At 42.0% G+C, this 18,702-nt stretch overlaps 1 protein-coding gene across 1 annotated transcript; it reads right to left on the bottom strand.

The window, feature by feature from the left end:
- Positions 1–5,187: 5,187 nt before the first annotated feature.
- Positions 5,188–6,609, bottom strand: LOC131023088 (uncharacterized). The gene is made up of 2 exons (XM_057952631.1): positions 6,152–6,609; positions 5,188–5,584 (listed from the first exon to the last, which is right to left on the bottom strand). The coding sequence occupies exons 1-2, from the start codon at positions 6,607–6,609 to the stop codon at positions 5,188–5,190; spliced, it is 855 nt and encodes a 284-aa protein (XP_057808614.1).
- Between the last annotated feature and the right edge of the window lie 12,093 nt (positions 6,610–18,702).

Genomic DNA, 18,702 nt, shown 5'->3' with positions numbered 1-18,702 from the left:
GGTAATTCCTAGTTTGCGTGGGAGCATCACCTTCGTGATACCTCAAGTGCAGTTGCGAACTCTAAGGAATCCAAGAACCACAAGGGGTTAAACACATGGAGAGTAAGTACCAAGTTATACGATTATTCGTAAATCGAGGTTTTTGTGCTCAAAGAATAAATTCTCACATATTGGAGAAACCTACTGATCTTTCACAAAAGGCTTATCGCAAATGGTCATTGAAAGATGGGAATGCGATTGATGCCAGATTGATGCCACCCACTTAGGAAACTTTAAGTATAAGTGGGAGAAGTGTTAGGTGATTGGTAAATAGACGCATTGTATACTAAAAGTTTGCTTTAGTATAAGTGGGAGATTGTTGGATTTGTATACTGAAAGCAAGAACGTTTTATGTTTGTATACAATGTTTCCTAAGTTCACTATCTAATCTCCTATCTGATTGTGTTCATGATTGCATATGTATGTTCTTTATCTCTATATAAGTAGATTATATGGTGTGTTGTAGATCACAGAAGACCATATAATTGGAATAACCTTAAGAGATATAATATAATCACAGCCGAAATAACTCTAGGACAAGTTATTGGTTTAGGCTGCGGTATAGATGGAAGTAGTTTGTCTTGACTACTTGTCTATACTGGTACGTCATTACGTATTGATAGGACCACAGTTGAGATGTATTCTTCTATCTGACTTAAGTGAAGAATCAAGATCTCGGTGACTTATAAGATCTTAATACTAATAAGTATTCAGATATATATGTTAATTCGTATATCACTTTGACTTACTATGGGTGAAAGTTATATACTAACTCGAGTACTCTGTATCTTCGGTGATAGCGGTTAATATATGATATTTGATTATCTGTATTAGTACCCGTATCCGGTATAGGATAATGACATCCCCTTAAGGAGCTCAATAAGGTTTATTGCGCTAAACCCTGCAGGTTGATTAAGTTCAGGCGCAATAATAAAGTTTGAGTGGTACTGCTTAAGGATTTATAAAGAGATTAATTAATTTAAGCTGTCAGAGCTCTAATTAATTAATGGATGTCGGATATTTTAAATACGGAGATTTAATAAGTCTAAATACAAGCCCCCGACTCATCACCGGCAATAAAGGGGTAAGTCAGTATCGGTTCTCTAGTGGAATGAACTGATATTTATAAATTAATTATGGTCTGGGCTGACCATAGATAAATTAATTTATTTGAGGCTCATCTTTATTCCTTGTATCTGGTCCCTGGACTGGCCCAATGTCTCCTAGCCCAAGAAGAGAGAATTCACGCCTCCTACACCTAATCTGTGCCTACACGTATTTATTTTATTATAAATACAGCTGTCAGCTCTCAGGAAAATACACTGATAAAAATATTAGGGTTTTGAGAGCTGTGGGGCGCAGGGAAGAAAAACGTGTGGGGCTTATTTCTCTCTTGGGACTTTCATAGATCGTTGTCCATCCAACGGTGAAAGCTGAGCGGGATACAGTCGAGAAGATCAGAGCTGGAGTCAGATTTTCGCAGGAAACCAAGTTCTGGCAGTCTCCGTAAAACGGCCATAACTTCCTCCACCGAACTCCGATTCAGACGAATCAGGCGGCCACGGAAAGCTCTCGCGAAGACGAAGAAGTCGTATTTCTGGACGAAATACGATTTGAGGACGTTTGGGACTTCAAACGAAGGCTTGAAGCTGACTGGTCTGTTCAGATGCGAATCTGCGAATTCTTCTGAATTCTTCAGGTATTTCTGAACTCCAACGTGCAGCTGTTAAATTCATAGGAGCATGTTAGGATTAATCGTTGTATGATAAATTAATAATAATCCAAGAAACGATCATCGGGCAAAGCGGAACGTTAATTCAGTTTAATATTCCTTCAGAACGGGCTGATGTGCTGCCGTGCAAGGATAATGTCGTGCTAAGAGTGCAGAGTGCACCACCTTTGGAAGAGAAGAAAGAGGAGAGATCTCGACATAACTCTTGGTTCGAGAAAATGATGAATGTGATGAGCTCTGCTTGCTCACTAAGAGGACCCGCAGCTGAACTGGAGGATGATGTGCTTTCACGAGGACTAAGTCAGCTGACGTTTCATAGCGATTTTGGTTAAGGGATCCTCTACATCGGACTGGCGACTTTAACTCTAGCGCTTGGTGGGAGGCAACCCACCGTTGGTTTGTTTTTAGTTTTTGTTTTTCTTTGTTTTCCGTTTTTGTTTTGTTTTTCCTAAGTTTTGGTTGCTTGCGCGGATACTTTGATGTGGTGTTCATGTTTTGACTTCAGCGCTGCAGTTTTACCTCTGCCGACAGCACAGCCTCGCCAGCGCGTCTCTGCTAACCGCGCTGCACTTTTTCAGCGCGGTACTTTTCCGCGCTCGCTGCAACTCTCCACTCTGCAACAGACCGAAAAGCCCCTTCTTCACCACCTTGCACGATGCTTCAGTTTCTCAATGCCGATAATCAGGGACGTTTTCTTAACTCTTCTTATTTCTTTTGTGCCCTGAGGACATGGCATGCTTTAAGTGTGGGGGGTGTTTTATTGTGCTTATATTTTCAATTGGGCGAGATTAGTCGTTCTATGCTTAGTTTTTGGTCTCGAATCTTGCTAATTTTTATGAATTTGTGGAAGAGTAGATGGTTTTCGATGCGAATTTCGGGTTTGCGAATGAATGGTGGTTATTCTTGTTTTACTCTTGATATATGTTTCTTGTTTGTGCAAAGAATTTGAGTTTTGTTGCAACATGATTGTAAGTTAGTAAAACGTGATTTGTCCGGTAGATGCTAGAAGGAGTGTTGTCATTGTGATTGCCTACGATCGTACCTTATCTGTGAAAATGTTGGACGAATTGCCAACTTCAAAATTCAAAATCGCCAGCTCTGAAACATCTGGCCTGTTCTGAAATGTGATAGCTCTGAGTCTCTGCTCCTCTAGTCTAACTATGAGCATGGGAAACCACGTGAAAAGACTTTGGATTACATCCAAATGGTTTTTATTTCATGAATTATGGCTCAACTGTCGAAAATCTTAAGCACACAAAGTGTGAAAAATGGTGATATTGATTATAAAGGCGATCACATTAGGGAATTCACTTCTAGCGGAGAATTGGGTCTGATCGAATTGCTTACATTACTCCTTTGTTGCTTCTTAAACTTAGAATTACTTGCATGAACGAGAGATGTGTGTTGATTGTAAAATTTTGAATTCACTTTGAGAACGTTTGGATGGAAAATAGCATTGTTGAAATCAATCTCTTCCTAGGATTCATATGGATTTTGCTTGAGGACAAGCAATAGGCTAAGTGTGGGGGGGTTGATTTATGCTTAATTGTTCTAATTTTAGGGGTTTGCATGTGCATATTTTAAGTTAAATCTTCTGGAAATTGGTGCGTTTTATGGTGTATTTTATGCTTTGCAGGAGATTTAGGTTTTCGAGATGAAGAGTGCAAATTCTGGAGAGTTTGGGCTAAGAATCGTGTTTTTGTGCATACTCTGGCATGTAAGAGAAGCAAAGCCCCACATGCCAGAGCAGCGGAATGGGATGCCAGAGAAATCCAAGCTCCCGAGCAGCGAAATAACCATTCCTCTGAAAAAGCGCCAGAGGAATCGGAAATGTCAGAGGAATCAAGGCGAGCGCGAAAAGCGCCAGAGAAATCACTTCGCTGCTGGAGTCATAAGTGCAGAGGAATCAAACGACAGAGAAATCACCATTTCTCTGGAGTCAGCGAAATCAAGAATCCAGTGTAGCGAAGTCATCACCAGAGAAGTTCAAAGTCAGAGCAGAGGGGATAGAAGTCCATTACAGCGGAATTGGATAGCCAGAGAAATCACCGCTCCTCTGGCGATAGCCAGAGAAATCACCATTCCGCTGGCGACCCATTCCGCTGGAGAAAGCCAGAGCGGAAGCCGTTCCGCTGGCGAGAGCCACGATTTCCGCTAGGGAGGAGATGATTTCCAGAGCACGCGTCACAGCTGGAAGTTGCCTTATCTTGCACGATTCTATTGCCTTTAGAATTCTACTTTGCATGGCAACTTCCATGGTGATCCAGAAGGATTTGAAGTCTATAAATAGGGTCATACTTTTCATTGTAAAATATCAATTTCGTGCCCTAATCTCTAGTTTTGCCAAGTTAGCTAAAGCTTAGGTTTATTGCTTTCATAGTTCTAGTTTCGATTTTTGTTCTAGTTAGTTTAGTTTATAGTTCTTTAAATTCATGTTTTAGATTAGTTCCCGTGTAGAGTTGTAATTACGTGACAGATTACTTCTCGAGACGAATTACGGTATTTCTTTAATCAAGTTTATTTATTTGCTTTTACTTATGCTTTCTTTAAATTCTGCAAATTTAGTTATGCGTTTTTATGATGCTTTCTTTAAATTATGCAATTTAGTTTTTGCCTAGTTAGATTAGATTAGAAGTTTTGATTAAAGTTATTTAAATTTGATTTGTCTAGTTAATTCTTTAAATTCTTGCCTAGGGTTTAATAGTTTAATTCGCCTAGATAATTTTAAGATTAAGTTTTTAGTTAAGTTTAAATTACGAGCATTAGTTAATAATTCATTTTTGCCTAGTTAAGTTTAATTTCACGTAAATTTACTTTCCAAGTTTTAGTTAATAATCCCAACCTTTACTGCTTTCTTGTGACATAATTAAAAGCCCTTAAAGATCTTCCTTGAGAGATGACACTGGGTCAACTTACCATCACTAGGATGTCCTTGTTCTATTGCAAGTCAAACTAGAGGTGTTCTAGGTTGAGTCAATTACCATCCATCGATAACTTCCTCTCGACTTTAGTATGCTAGTCCTTAACTCTCGATAGTATTTCGATACTATTATAAGGTAACTAAATACGGGGTGTTACATCCTACCCCCCTTAAGAAAATTTCATCCCGAAATTTGTGTTACTTACCTTCGGCAAAAAGCTCGGGGTATTTCTCTTTCATCTTTTCCTCAAGTTCCCATGTTGCTTCTTCTTGGTCGTGATGTCTCCATTGTACTTTCACCAAGGAAATTGCTTTGCTTCGTAGTTGTTGAACCTTCTTGTCCAGAATGGCTTCGGGTCTCTCTTCATAGCTCAAGTCTGGTTCAAGAGATACTTCTTCCTGGTGAATGACATGTCTGGGATCAAACACGTACTTCCTCAATTGCGAAACATGGAAAACATCGTGGACATTCGCGATACTCGGCGGTAACGCAAGTCTATAGGCTACAGGGCCTACTTTGAGAAACGGTGCACTCCTCGAGAAACGATACTCGGCGGTAACGCAAGTCTAGTATATCATACGGTCCAATATATCTTGGTTTCAGTTTCCCTTTGACTCCAAAACGGTGCACTCCTCGAGATGGGGAAACTTTGAGAAAAACTTTGTCACCCACATCGAAATGAATCTCTGTTCTCCTGGTGTCCGCATAAGACTTCTGACGGTCTTGCGCTTCTTTAATCCTCTGCCGAATTTGTCGGACAATGGTGATCATCTCATCTATGGCCTCGGGACCAAGTATCTTCCTTTCTCCAACTTCATCCCAATACAACGGGGATCTGCACTTTCTTCCATAAAGGGCTTCGTATGGAGCCATGTTGATAGTTGATTGGAAGCTGTTGTTATACACAAACTCAATCAGGGGCAAAACTTGCTACCATTGGACTCCTCGGTCCAACACAACAGTTCAAAGCATATATTCTAAGATTTGTATGGTTCTCTCGGATTGTCCATCCGTTTGCGGATGAAACGCTGTACTAAAATTCAATTTAGTACCCATCTCTTTCTGCATGCTCATCCAGAATCTCGATGTGAACTTCGAATCTCTATCCGACGTGATCGTCATCGGTACTCCATGCAATCGCACTATCTCGCGAATATAGATCTGAGCTAGCTTGTCAGATCCATATGTGATCGAGATCGGTATAAAGTGTGCACTCTTCGTCAATCTATCAATGATTACCCAAATGGCTGTATTCCCTCTTTTCGACTTCGGCAATCCAGTCACAAAATCCATCGCAATATGGTCCCATTTCCACTCAGGAATCTCTAGTGGGTGCAATTTGTCGTAGGGTCGTTGGTGAAGTGCTTTCACCTGTTGACATGCTAAACATTTCTCAACAAAGGATGCAATCTCTCGCTTCATGCCCTCCCACCAAAACTTTGTTTTCAAGTCTTGGTACATTTTTGTACTTCCTGGGTGTGCAACGTAGGGTGTGTCATGAGCTTCGCTCATGATTTCATTATTTAAATCTTCCACATTAGGCACACACAATCGTCCTTCAAACATGATGGCGTTGTCTGCCGCTTCATGATATCCATCCATCTTCTCAACTCGGATCTTTGATCGTAGCTTCTCAAACTTTTCATCTTCCCTCTGCGCTGTGACTATCCTCGATCGTAGGTCGGGGGTAATACTCAGCGTAGCAATCATACTCTCTGCCGTCTGGGGTGGTATTACTACCTCCAATTTCATCTTCTCGAATTCTCTGATCAAGTTCTTCTCTTGAGTAAGGAGAAATCCTAACTCCACTTGATTCTTCCTGCTTAACACGTCGGCGACGACATTGGCTTTTTCCGGGTGGTAATTGATTCCACAATCGTAATCTTTTACCAACTCCAGCCATATTCTTTGTCGCATATTCAGATCCTTTTGCTCAAAGAAATATTTGAGACTCTTGTGATCTGTGTAGATCTCACACCTAACTCCGTAGAGGTGGTGTCTCCAAATCTTCAAAGCGTGTACTACTGCTGCAAGCTCTAGATCGTGCGTCGGGTAATTCATCTCATGCGGTCTCAGTTGTCGTGAAACATATGCTATCACTTTCCCTTCTTGCATAAGCACGCATCCTAGACCATTCTTCGACGCGTCCGTGTAAACGGCATACTCCTTATCTGCCTTGGGTACGACTAATACTGGCGCAGTAGTAAGTCTCTTTTTCAGCTCCTGAAAACTCCGTTCACAATCATTCGTCCACTCGAACTTAACTTCCTTCTTTAGCAGGTGCGTCAATGGCTTGGCAATTTTTGAAAAGCCCTCAATGAATCGTCGATAATACCCTGCTAATCCTAGGAAACTACGAATTTCATGTGGCGTAGTCGGCGATCTCCATTCTTGTACTGCTTGTACTTTCACCGGATCTACCTCAATCCCTCTTGCCGAAACGATATGGCCGAGAAAATTGACTTCTTCGAGCCAAAACTCGCATTTGCTGAACTTAGCATAAAGCTTTTCAGCTCGCAGTCTCTCCAAAACAATCTTCAGATGTTCCTCATGCTCTTGTTTACTCCTCGAGTAAATCAGGATATCGTCTATGAACACTAGCACGAACTTATCCAAGTATTCGTGAAAGACTCTGTTCATAAGATCCATAAATACTGCAGGGGCATTCGTCAGTCCGAAAGGCATAACTGTGAACTCATAATGTCCGTATCTCGTGCGAAAAGCCGTTTGCTCGTACCTTCAATTGATGGTATCCCGTTCTCAAATCGATTTTCGAAAACGTGCATGCTCCTTGAAGTTGGTCGAATAAATCGTCGATCCGGGGCAACGGATACTTATTCTTCAACGTCACTTTGTTTAGCTCTCGGTAGTCGATACACAACCTCAAGCTGCCATCTTTCTTCTGGACTAAAAGGACCGGTGCTCCCCACGGGGAAACACTAGGTCGAATAAAGCCCATGTCTAGAAGTTCTTGGAGTTGCAGCTTCAACTCTTGCATGGCGCTTTCGACATCGGTGCGACTCCAGGTTCGAGGTCTATCGTAAACTCGAGTTGTCGATCAGGTGGTAAACCTGGCAAAGTTTCAGGGAACACGTCTTTGTACTCTTGCACAATTGGCACGTCATCAATATCCGCTTTGGATTTCTCCTTCTGGTTCAAATATACGACATACGCGGTCGTATCATTCCTTTGTAAAAGCTTTTTGGCTTGCAAAGCCGAGATAATCGGCGTCTTCTTCCATTTTCCTTCAATGCCAACGAAGGCAGTAGGCTCTTGGCCAGGTGGCTGGAAAGATATCTGTCTCTCCTTGCATTGTATCTTCGCATGGTTCTCTTCCAACCAATCCATTCCCAAAATTATATCTAAGTGCCACAAAGGCATCAACCTCAGATTTTTAGCCTCGAGCTTTAACGTTCCTAACTCGAATTCTACGTTAGGACAAACGTGTGACACCGTAGTAGTTCTGCCTATGGGTGTAAACACTTTCAGACATTGTAGAGCAGGCTCTACTTTCAGTTCTAAAGTATCTACACACGTGTGAGAGATAAAAGAATGTGGCGCTCCAGTGTCGAACAAAACTACTATGGATACGCCTTTCATCTCGCCTATACCTGTTAGATTTCCCCGATTCTGGCCTTGAGCTTTCTGATCGATCGCGAACATCCTTTGATGATGTTGCTGTTGATTCGCCTGCGGGCCAGCTGGTTGTCTCCCCGGCTGATGTTGTCGGTGCATTGGCTGCTGGCGTACTGGCTGTGGTAGCGGTAGGACTCCTTCCATGGCCTTGAGCTGCGGCTGGAATGGTTTCGGTCTTCCACCGGTTCCACTTTGCTGTTGGTTCGGGCATTGGTTAGAGTAATGCCCGGCTCTTCCACAGGTGAAACAGCTATTTGTTCCCATTCTGCACTCCCCCAAATGTAACTTATTGCATTTTGGGCAGGGAGGTATTCCTCTTGGTCTTTGTGCTGCTGCCGCTGGGGCTGCATAAGGTCGTTTATCTTTGCCTTGAGAAAAAGGTGGCGCATTCTGACCTTGCCATGGCTTCTCGGGACCTTGGTTTCTCTCGTCCCACTTCCTTTTTCCCTTCTGTCCTTGTCCATAAAAGGATTGACTCCCCGATTGAGCATTCGGGTTCACTTGGGGAACAGAGGGTTGACTCGTCTTCTCTAGCTGCATTGCCAGTTCCATGTTTAGTGCTCTGTTCAGTGCTTCGGCATACGTAAGTGCGCTCTGACTTGCTAAAACAACTCGAATTTCCTGCTTTAATCTGGCACAAAACAACTCCGACATCTTCTCATCAGTGTCTACTTGATATGGTGCATATCGAGCCAAATCGCAGAACAAATGGTCATATTCAGCTACCGTTTTATTTCCTTGCTTCAAACTCGCGAACTCCATTTCTTTCTTTCTGCGGTAGCTACGCGGTATATATTTCTCGCAGAGAGGTGTTTTGAATTGCTCCAACGTAAGTTCATCTATTTGTTCTGGGGTCAAAGTCTTCTGTTTGGCCTCCCACCAAAAGTCTGCAGACCCCTTCAGCTGGTAAGTCATGCACATAAGGCGCTAAGCATCATTGCATCTAAGGAACCTAAAGATCCTTTCCATACTTCTGATCCATTCTTCCATTTCAGCGGGGTCTCCGGCTCCGCTGAAAGTAGGTGGGTTTTGTCGTAGGAAGAGTTCTTCTACTCTCCTCTCTTGCTGTGGAGGAGGTGGAGGTGGTGGTGTAGGATCTCTCTGTTCTTCCTCCTCCTCTAGTCGGTTTCAATTTTGTCTTCTTGGAGGCATGCTAAAAGGAAAAGAAAATTTGTATCAACCTCGGAACGTAATCGCTCTCTATTACAGTGCAGAGCAGAGAAACGATATAAAAAAATTCAGAGGGGCATGGTCCATCAGAGAAATCAACATATCGGAGCAGAGGAATCCCTCCTCAGAGGAATCACTCATCAGCGGAATCGCTCATCAGTGGGATCGCTCGTCAGCGGAATCGCTAGTCAGTGCAGCGAAATCAAAAAGCCAGAGGAACGCTCTCGTCAGAGGAATCACTTTTCCAGAGGAATCACTTCTCCAAAGGAATCACCTTGCCAGCGAATTCGCTTCTTCAGAGGAATCACCTTGCCAGCGAATTCGCTTTCGCCAGCGGAATCGCTTCGCTATGGCGCAGAATCTCAATGCTCCCATCTCATCTTACTTTTCTCTTCTAACGTGAACTCTCTTTACTTCTACTCTATTGTATTTCTCATCATCTCCTAGTTCTCGTTTATTGGTTACTCAATTCTATCATCACTCATCAAGTCAAGCAACATCAACATTAAGTCAGGCAACATCAACATCAAGTAAAACATATATACCTAGAAAATTGCCTCTTTGAGGTCTTTTCACAAAAGTTGGGATCTATGTACATCAAAACAATCCCTAATTCTACAATGATGCACCCTCTATACAGGCATCATAGTTACTAGGCATTTACAAATGCGTACTTCTATACTATTCCATCTATGTTCATCACTAAGCATCACAAAAGTCATACTAACTTCTATGCTAAACAGCACAATCATCGCCCATCATCAGCTCCAGGCGCTCCTCTCTCTTCTTCATCATCTTGCATGCCCTCATTCGGCTCAGCTTCTTCATCCTCGTATTCGTCAATTAAGCGATATACGCTATCATCATCCGTCTCATCTTCTACATCAGTATCCATCATTGGCCCATAAACAGGCATTTCGGGAACAGGCACCCACGTCTCTTCGCCAGTAGCGGCCGTCTTACGCTGTAGTGGCCGAGTCCGACCGTAGCTAACCGTCATCGCAGGAGTTTCCTCCTCGGATTCGTCCTCATCGCTATCAAGTCGGGCAGGCCGTGATCCTCCCTCCTGGGCATCTCGAGATGGCGAAAATAGAATCGCATGCATCATCGTCTGAAAAGCCAAGGTGCCCGGCTCTGGCAAAGGGGCAACCCTTGGGTATGGGTTAAAGGGGACAATCTCAATCGGACTGCTTTGATGTGATGTTATGTGAATTTACGTGACTGATTGATTATGTGATTTTTCTGACGTGTGTCATTATGACCAATTTATTATGATTTTATATTTGAGACCTTAGCACTTGGAATTTTGATTAAGTGTCAAAAACAAGTGTGGTTTATTTTTATCGAGAAATTGAATGATGCCAGTTTATGAAAATTTTTCCAGGCATATTTTTTTAAAATTATTTTTCCTACGAAGAGGAATATTATAATTGAGTGAGTGCACTAATATTAGTGCTATAATTATTTTATTTTGGTCACATGGATAATTATGTTATGGTATTTATTAATGAGTGACATTTCCATAATTATTGTGATTAATATTTAATCACCCTTCTCACACTATTATTTTAATTTCCCTACCATGTGACTAAATACCACAAATTGCCAAGTGTAGAGATTAGAGAGAGAGTGTAGAGATTAGAGAGAGAGAGAGATCAAGGCATTAAATGCCCAATATTTCATAAGATCACAAAATCTTCTTTAAAGATCACAAGATCATTTACAATCTTGCAAAATCCTCTCTCACTCCTCACTCATCATTTTCGACCAACACCTCTCTCCCTCATTCTCTCACTTTCCTCCATTTTCCTCCATTGAAGAGACCTTCGGAGCTTCCAAAAATTTTACAAAACACCTCAATCCACTCTAAAATCTTCCATAAACACATCCTAGCTACTTATATTCAAGAGAATCCTTGAAGAAGGGCTTCAAAGTTAGAGTGAGAAAGTGTGAGTCTTGGTAAGAATTTGGGTAAGTGACCATGTATTCCATAAATCTTGCTTGAATGATGTTGTATGTGAGTATTCTTGAAAGATTGAAGCAAGAAAATCACCCCCTCCCTTTTTCCTAAATTTTCGAAAAAGTGGGTATTCACCCCTTCAAAAAATTTTCTTTTTCTTTTCTTGATTTGGGGTGAAAAATGAGATTTATATGATGTTTGTTGATGATTGATGTGTGTTGTGAAGTATGTGCCTTGAGATGTGAAAGTTCGATGGAGTTTAGTTTACACAAAAATGGAAACTTTTGAGTCAATGATTAAAATGATGAATTGATGATGAAGATGAGTCCATGAGATGTATATGATGATGATTGATGGAGTAATTTGAGTATATGAGGTCAATTGATGATTTTGATATGAGTTAGTTTAATAAAATTAGGGATATGTGTATCTATGCTCTAATTTGTAATTGATGGTTTATATGTGAGATAAATTGGTTAAAAATGATAGATCTACGAATGGGTTAAAGATTCATATGTGTCTATAAGATTTTCAAAGAGTTTAGTTTAGTAAAAATTAGGACTTTTTGGTCTATGTGTTATTTAAGTGATTTGGCTTAAGATATATGTTTTTAAGCATGATAGTAGTGTCTTTGTATCTTTGATTAAGTCTTTTATTGGCTAAGTAAAACTTTGACTTAGTTTAGTTTGTATGAGTTTTTGAGTTCTTGTATGATGTGAGTGTGATGTTTGGTAAAATGAAGTCTAATTGCTCTATGACCATTTTGTGAACTTTTGTCATGTTTTATTAAGAGATTTATGTTGATACATGAGTTTTCACTAGAGTTAAGTTTACATGATAAAAAGAGAATAAATATGTGTATAATGAGTTATATGGTGTAAAAGATCATGTTTGAGTATTTGAGTAATTTCGAGCATGAAAATGAAACGAGAATTTGTTTGATGCGTTCGTTGAAACGTTTTCCATGAGATTTGAGTTTATGATGAAAGAAAAGAGTCGAGATTGAGTATTATGAGTATTATGTAGTACTTGAATGTTTTGAGTGCTATAAGTGCTTAAAATGAGCTTTGATGAGTTTGCTTTGAAGAAATGTTGAGTTGAGCATGTTTGCTTGTGTGTATGATTCGGAGTCGTTTTTCATGACGCACTGACCTACTGTTTTCGAGTGGTTTTTTATACCCAAACACCATGAAAATTTTATGGTGAGTATATTTGAGAGTTGTGAGCAGACTTGCAAAATTTCAAGTCATTTGGACTTCGCTTACTAGTTTTATAAAATGTAAAACCAAAACTGCTACGTTCTGCCGAATTGTTCGGTGAGTATCCAATAAGATCACCTTTTCCAGTATCTTTCCTTAGCTTTCTGGAGCCCAAAATTTATTTTTGAGACCTGAGTGTCTTAGCTAAGTACCCACCAAATTTCAGACCTTTTTGACAACGTTTACGATTTTTCAAAAATCAAAATTTTCGGTTGCTAAAAACTGCTGAATATGGTAGACTGTAGTAACACAGTGATATCTCCTAAAATACTTGGAGTTTTTGATTCTACTTTTTTTAAATGAAACTAGACTCAAAGAGGTTTCTTTTGGTATAACTTACGACTTCAGGGGAGTTCTGTACAGAGTCTGGTGAGGTTTTAAAGTTGAGTCAGTGCAGAGTGAAGTTTGTTTTTAACTAGTCTATGTGTGTTTTTCATATGCTTAAGTGTTTATACTTGTTTATATGCTTGATTGCTATGAGTTTGAGCCAAGTTGAGAGTTAAGTCGATAATAGGACGTGTGAATCCTTAGAAGCCGAGTATACCTAGGGATTGAGTTTTAATGGGTAAATAGACGTTGAGCGAGAAGTTATAGATAAGATGAGATTGGATTTAGAAATTGAGTTTCTGACTAAGGTTTGTTTTATCACATGAACCTTCGATGACGATGACGATGTGATGATGACATATGAAGGCCCGAGCGAGACGAAGAAGTAAGTTGCCTGATTTCTTTCCAGGATTAGCGAAGGACTTCAGGTGGGCAATATTTTGAGTATAAATATATTATCCGAGCTTTCTAAAATGATTTGATGATATAATGAGTTGATCAAATGCTTTGAGATAAATGATATTTGAGAACTGTTTGACTTGCCAATTTTTGATGTTGAGCTTGTGTGTTACCCTCTACTGATGAGACGAATTCGGTCATGCCACAAGCGGGATTTTGTGCACAGAGGTGACTGCGAGCCGTCTTCGGGTTGGCCGGTCACAGTACTTGAGAGGGAGGCCTACTTCTCAGTACCTTTAATGATGATGAGTTGTAGATGTGGTACATACATGTTAAGATCTTTGACTGCAGTCGTTTACTTATGATGTCATGATTATGAAAACTGCATGCACAGATTCATTTACGCTAACTTTATTTCTGTGTATTGCTGAGATGTGGCAAGCTTCAAACCTATAGCTCTAAGAGCACTTTTCTTGTTTTTCGGCTTTTGCCCACTGAGTATTATGTACTCACGCCCTGCATATATTTCTAAATGTGCAGGCTAAGCAGGGAGCGAGATTGGTCTGGTGCTGGTGGGGGAGAGTTTCAATCGATGTATTTCGAATTTCTATTTTGCCTTTATGATAATAGAGTCTTGATGTGTGAGATACTTAGTTTTCTTTTGAAATCAAGCAATACACTCACGGTTACGTGTCTTCATACATATAATCGGTTCGCCTTTTGCTGCGATACTCTGCCTATGCTTCCTTATGAAAAATGAGCTATACCCGTTTTGTTTTTGTTCGTGAAATTCCTGATAATTAAAAAGTTATAACGACGTTGACGATTTTACCCTTGGGTTCTTTTATGAAGATTTCCTTAACACCTTTTGATGCGAGCTTCTGCTTGGTGCTTGGCCTATACATCTTGTCTTTTATTCTTTAAAAATAGTCGTATCGATACTCGTACCCCGCTATTACTAGCGTCGGGTTTTCGGGCTGCGACAGGGTGGTATTAGAGCAGGTCATCTGCTCTGAGTCTATTGCTTGACTATGTTGAACCTTTGATTACTTCTACCCTTTTAAATTGAGTACTAGTCTAATTTGAATTCTTGGACTAGTTTGAGAGAGTCAGTTTGAAACGAAACCCCAGCACCCCATCTCCTCCGGCTTAATGAGGTAAGAGGTTGATGTTATTTCTTGTTGCTTTCCTGTTGAGAGCTGAGTATGATTTACTAATGAGTTATGAATTGTTTTGATGACGGAATTGTTTGAGATGATGGATTCTGATATGAGGCAGTTGATGTGGAATATGAGGAGAGATGTTGAGGCTAGTATAGCCGATGCCCCACCGTAGCAAACGAGGACGAGATGCAGAGTCGAGAAGAGGCAGCGATACAGAGACGATATAGCGAGGCGATGCGCCGATGGTTCAGGACTACTGGACAGTGAGAGGGCGATACTCTTGGGGAGTTTCTAGCGCATTACCATCGACGTTGGTTAGAGGCTAGTGCCCATGGGATAGATGAGGCTGAGGCTATCACTCATCTGATTCCACAGCTGCCACCCGAGTGGCAAGTCTGGGCGGCTTCGCTGGTGCCGCAGTATATCAGGAGGACTGAGTTCGGGCGGTATGTGAGAGCCGATTTTCGTGGCTTCATCGCGACGTTGAGCCACCGCTATTTTGCTTTTGACGAGCCACCTCCACCGCCGTATGGACAGTTAGAGGGACCAGCCCAGGGAGGGGAGCTAGTTGTTGTGCCCCCACTTCCCGAGGAGCCGTTTCCGATTGCACCTCCACCCCCAGTTGATCCGATGCCAGTTCTATCTGAGCCTATTGTTTCATAGCCGACTATCTTTGAGACATGCTCTCCAGTGGTAGAGCATGACCCGTTTGCGTTTCTATCACTTATTCCTTTTCCCAGCGCCGAGTTACCGCCTTGGGATTGGACACCGGCGACGGCACCTTCGCCATTGCCACCTGTTGAGTCGGCGCAACCGATTGCTACTACGGAGCCTGAGGTACAGTATGTTCCCTTCGATCCTTATCCGAGGGTTGCCCCGCTGCCTGAGCCTGGCACTTTGGCTTTTCAGACGTATATGCACTCGATTTTATACCCACCGTCCCGAGACGCCCAGGAGGGAAGTTCTCGGCCCGCACACCGTGACAGTGATGAGGAGGACCCGGATGAGGAGACTCCAGGGATGACGGTCGGCTATGGACGGACTCAGCCATTGCAGCGTCATACTACAGCCGACGGAGTCGAGACATGGGTACTTGTTCCTGAGGTGCCGGTTTTTGGATCGATGATGGACACTGACGTTGAGGATGAGCCGAGCGACGATAGCGTCTATCGACTGATTGACGAGTATGAGAGTCAGGAGTCAGAGCCGAGCGAGGAGACGGAGCCGAGTGAAGATATGGCGGTTGACGAGGCGACGAGTAGGATTTTAGGAGACGATGACTAGTTAGCACGTGTATCTAGTAGACGCATACGTATGTATAGATGCATAGATGATATATATATATATATATATATATATATATATATATAGGTAGAGAGGCATAGTATAGTGTGGTTGTGTAGATAGTATATATCCATAGGTGCTTAGTACCTATGATGCTTGTATAGCTAGAGCATCATTTTAGTGTTAGGACCTTTGTACATAGGATCCTACTTTTGTAAAAGACCTCGAGAGAGAGGCAATTTTCCCTATATATATATACAGAGATGTTGATGATTAGTGAGTTTCACTTTTCTTATCAGAACTTTGAGAAAAATGATGATGCTGATGCATATTGATAAATGAGAAATAGAGATTGATGAGAATTATGAACGAAGATAGACGAGAAATAGAGTAGACGAGAATTTTGAGAATTTTGAGATCACAAACGTGATATAGAAGTGAAGTGGGAAAAAGAGAATTTGTTTTTTTTTAGATGACGAACGGCTAGTTTCGAGGCCGATAGTTATATGTTTATTTTTCCTGTATAGTATGCCTCCGAGAAGAAGGGGGAACAGAAAGAACATAGATCGAGAAGAAGAGGAGTTGAGAGATCCCACGCCACCACCTCCCCCACATCAAGAGAGAAGGGTAGAGGAACTTTTTCTGCGACAAAATCCACCAACATTCAATGGATCAGGAGATCCCGCTGAAACCGAGGAGTGGATTCGAAGTATGGAGAGAATTTTCAGATTCCTTCGATGTAACGACGCTGAGCGACTCATGTGTATGTCATATCAACTTAAGGGATCCGCAGATTTCTGGTGGGAAGCGAAACAGAAGACGATGAACGAGGAGCAGATAGTAGCTCTTACTTGGGAGCAATTCAAAGAAGCTCTTTGTGAGAAGTACATACCCCGAAGCTATCGAAAGAAGAAAGAGATGGAGTTTGTAAATTTGAAGCAAGGGAATAAGACGGTAGCTGAGTATGACCGACAGTTTTGTAATTTGGCTCGATATGCTCCATATCGAGTAGATACCGATGAAAAGATGTCGGAACTGTTTTGCTCCGGATTAAAGCAAGAGATACGAGTCGTTTTAGCGAGTCAGAGTACGCTAACCTACGCTGAAGCTTTAAACCGAGCGCTAGACATGGAACTGGCAATGCAGCCAGAGAGACTGAGTCAAGGCCCGATGTCGCAATCAAACCCGAATGTTCAATCGGGAAATCATCCTTTTGCTGGACAAGGCCAAAAGGGCAAGAGAAAATGGGATGACCGAAGTCAAGGTCCCAAGAAGCCGTGGCAGAGTCAGAATGCGCCACCGCAGTTTCAGAACAGAGATAAACGGCCTTATGTTGGCCCAGCTGCCCCAGCAGCAGTTTTTCAAGGACCGCGAGGATTACCGCCTTGCCCGAAGCGCAATAAACTACATTTGGGATAGTGTAAAATGGGACAGAATACCTGTTACACCTGCGGAAAGGTCGGGCACTACTCGAACCAGTGTCCGAATCGTCAGTAAAGTGGAAGCGGAGGACGACCGAACCAGTTTCGGTCGCAACTCAAAGCAATGGAAGGAATCTTACCGCTACCTCCGCCACAACAACAACAGCCAGCCTATCGACCACGTCAGTCAAAAAGGCAACCACCAGCCCCGCAGGCAAATCAACAGCATCACCAAAGGGTGTTTGCACTGGAGCAGAAAGCACCAGAGAAGAATCAAAGAAATTTGACAGGTATAGGCGAGTTGAAAGGAGTGCCTATAGTAATTTTGTTCGATACTGGAGCTTCGCATTCTTTTATCTCACATACTTATGTCGATACCTTAGAGTTGAATGTAGAGCCTTCTCCACGATCTCTAAGAGTAACCACACCCATAGGCAGAACTACTACGGTTTCGCACGTGTGCCCTAACTTAGAATTTAAGTTAGAATCGATTAAGCTCGAGGCTAGAAATCTGAGATTGATGCCTATGTGGCACTTGGATATAATTTTGGGAATGGATTGGTTAGAGGAGAATCGTGCGAAGATACAATGCAAGAAGAGACGGATATCTTTTCAGCCACCTGGCCAAGAACCTACTTCCTACATTGCCATTGAGGGAAAATGGAAGAAGACTCCGATCATCTCGGGACTGCAAGCAAGAAAGCTCTTGCGAAGAACGGATACAACCGCGTACGTTGTATATCTGAACCAGAGAGACGAATCCAACGCAAATGTTGATGACGTGCCAGTCGTGCGAGAGTACAAAGACGTTTTTCCTGAGACTTTACCGGGATTACCCCCAGATCGACAACTCGAGTTTACGATTGATTTAGAGCCCGGCGCAGCACCGACGTCGAAAGCACCATACAGAATGGCCCCTGGTGAGTTGCAAGAGTTGAAGCTGCAACTTCAAGAACTTCTAGATATGGGCTTCATTCGACCCAGTGTTTCCCCGTGGGGAGCACCCGTTCTTTTCGTCAAAAAGAAGGATGGAAGCTTGAGGTTGTGTATCGATTATCGAGAGTTGAACAAAGTGACGTTGAAGAATAAGTATCCGTTACCTCGAATCGATGATCTGTTCGATCAACTACAAGGAGCGAGCACTTTTTCAAAGATTGACTTGAGAACGGGATACCATCAACTGAAAATACGATCGGAAGATATTCCGAAGACGGCATTTCGTACGAGATACGGACACTATGAGTTTATAGTAATGCCTTTCGGGTTGACGAATGCTCCGGCAGTATTCATGGATCTCATGAATTGCGTTTTTCACGAATACTTAGATAAGTTCGTGTTAGTCTTCATAGATGATATCCTGATTTACTCGAAGAGTAAACGAGAACACGAAG

Source organism: Salvia miltiorrhiza, chromosome 4 (assembly GCF_028751815.1).
Source record: "Salvia miltiorrhiza cultivar Shanhuang (shh) chromosome 4, IMPLAD_Smil_shh, whole genome shotgun sequence".
NCBI lineage: Eukaryota > Viridiplantae > Streptophyta > Magnoliopsida > Lamiales > Lamiaceae > Salvia > Salvia miltiorrhiza.
This window is presented reverse-complemented; position numbering and strand designations above follow the sequence as displayed.

Coding starts and splice junctions, on each gene's coding strand:
- LOC131023088 (XM_057952631.1), bottom strand. CDS start 6,609: ATGCGACAAAGAATATGGCTGGAGTTGGTAAAAGATTACGATTGTGGA. Junction 5,585..6,151: donor CACCCAGGAAGTACAAAAAT/GTACCAAGACTT, acceptor GTATAACAACAG/CTTCCAATCAACTATCAACA.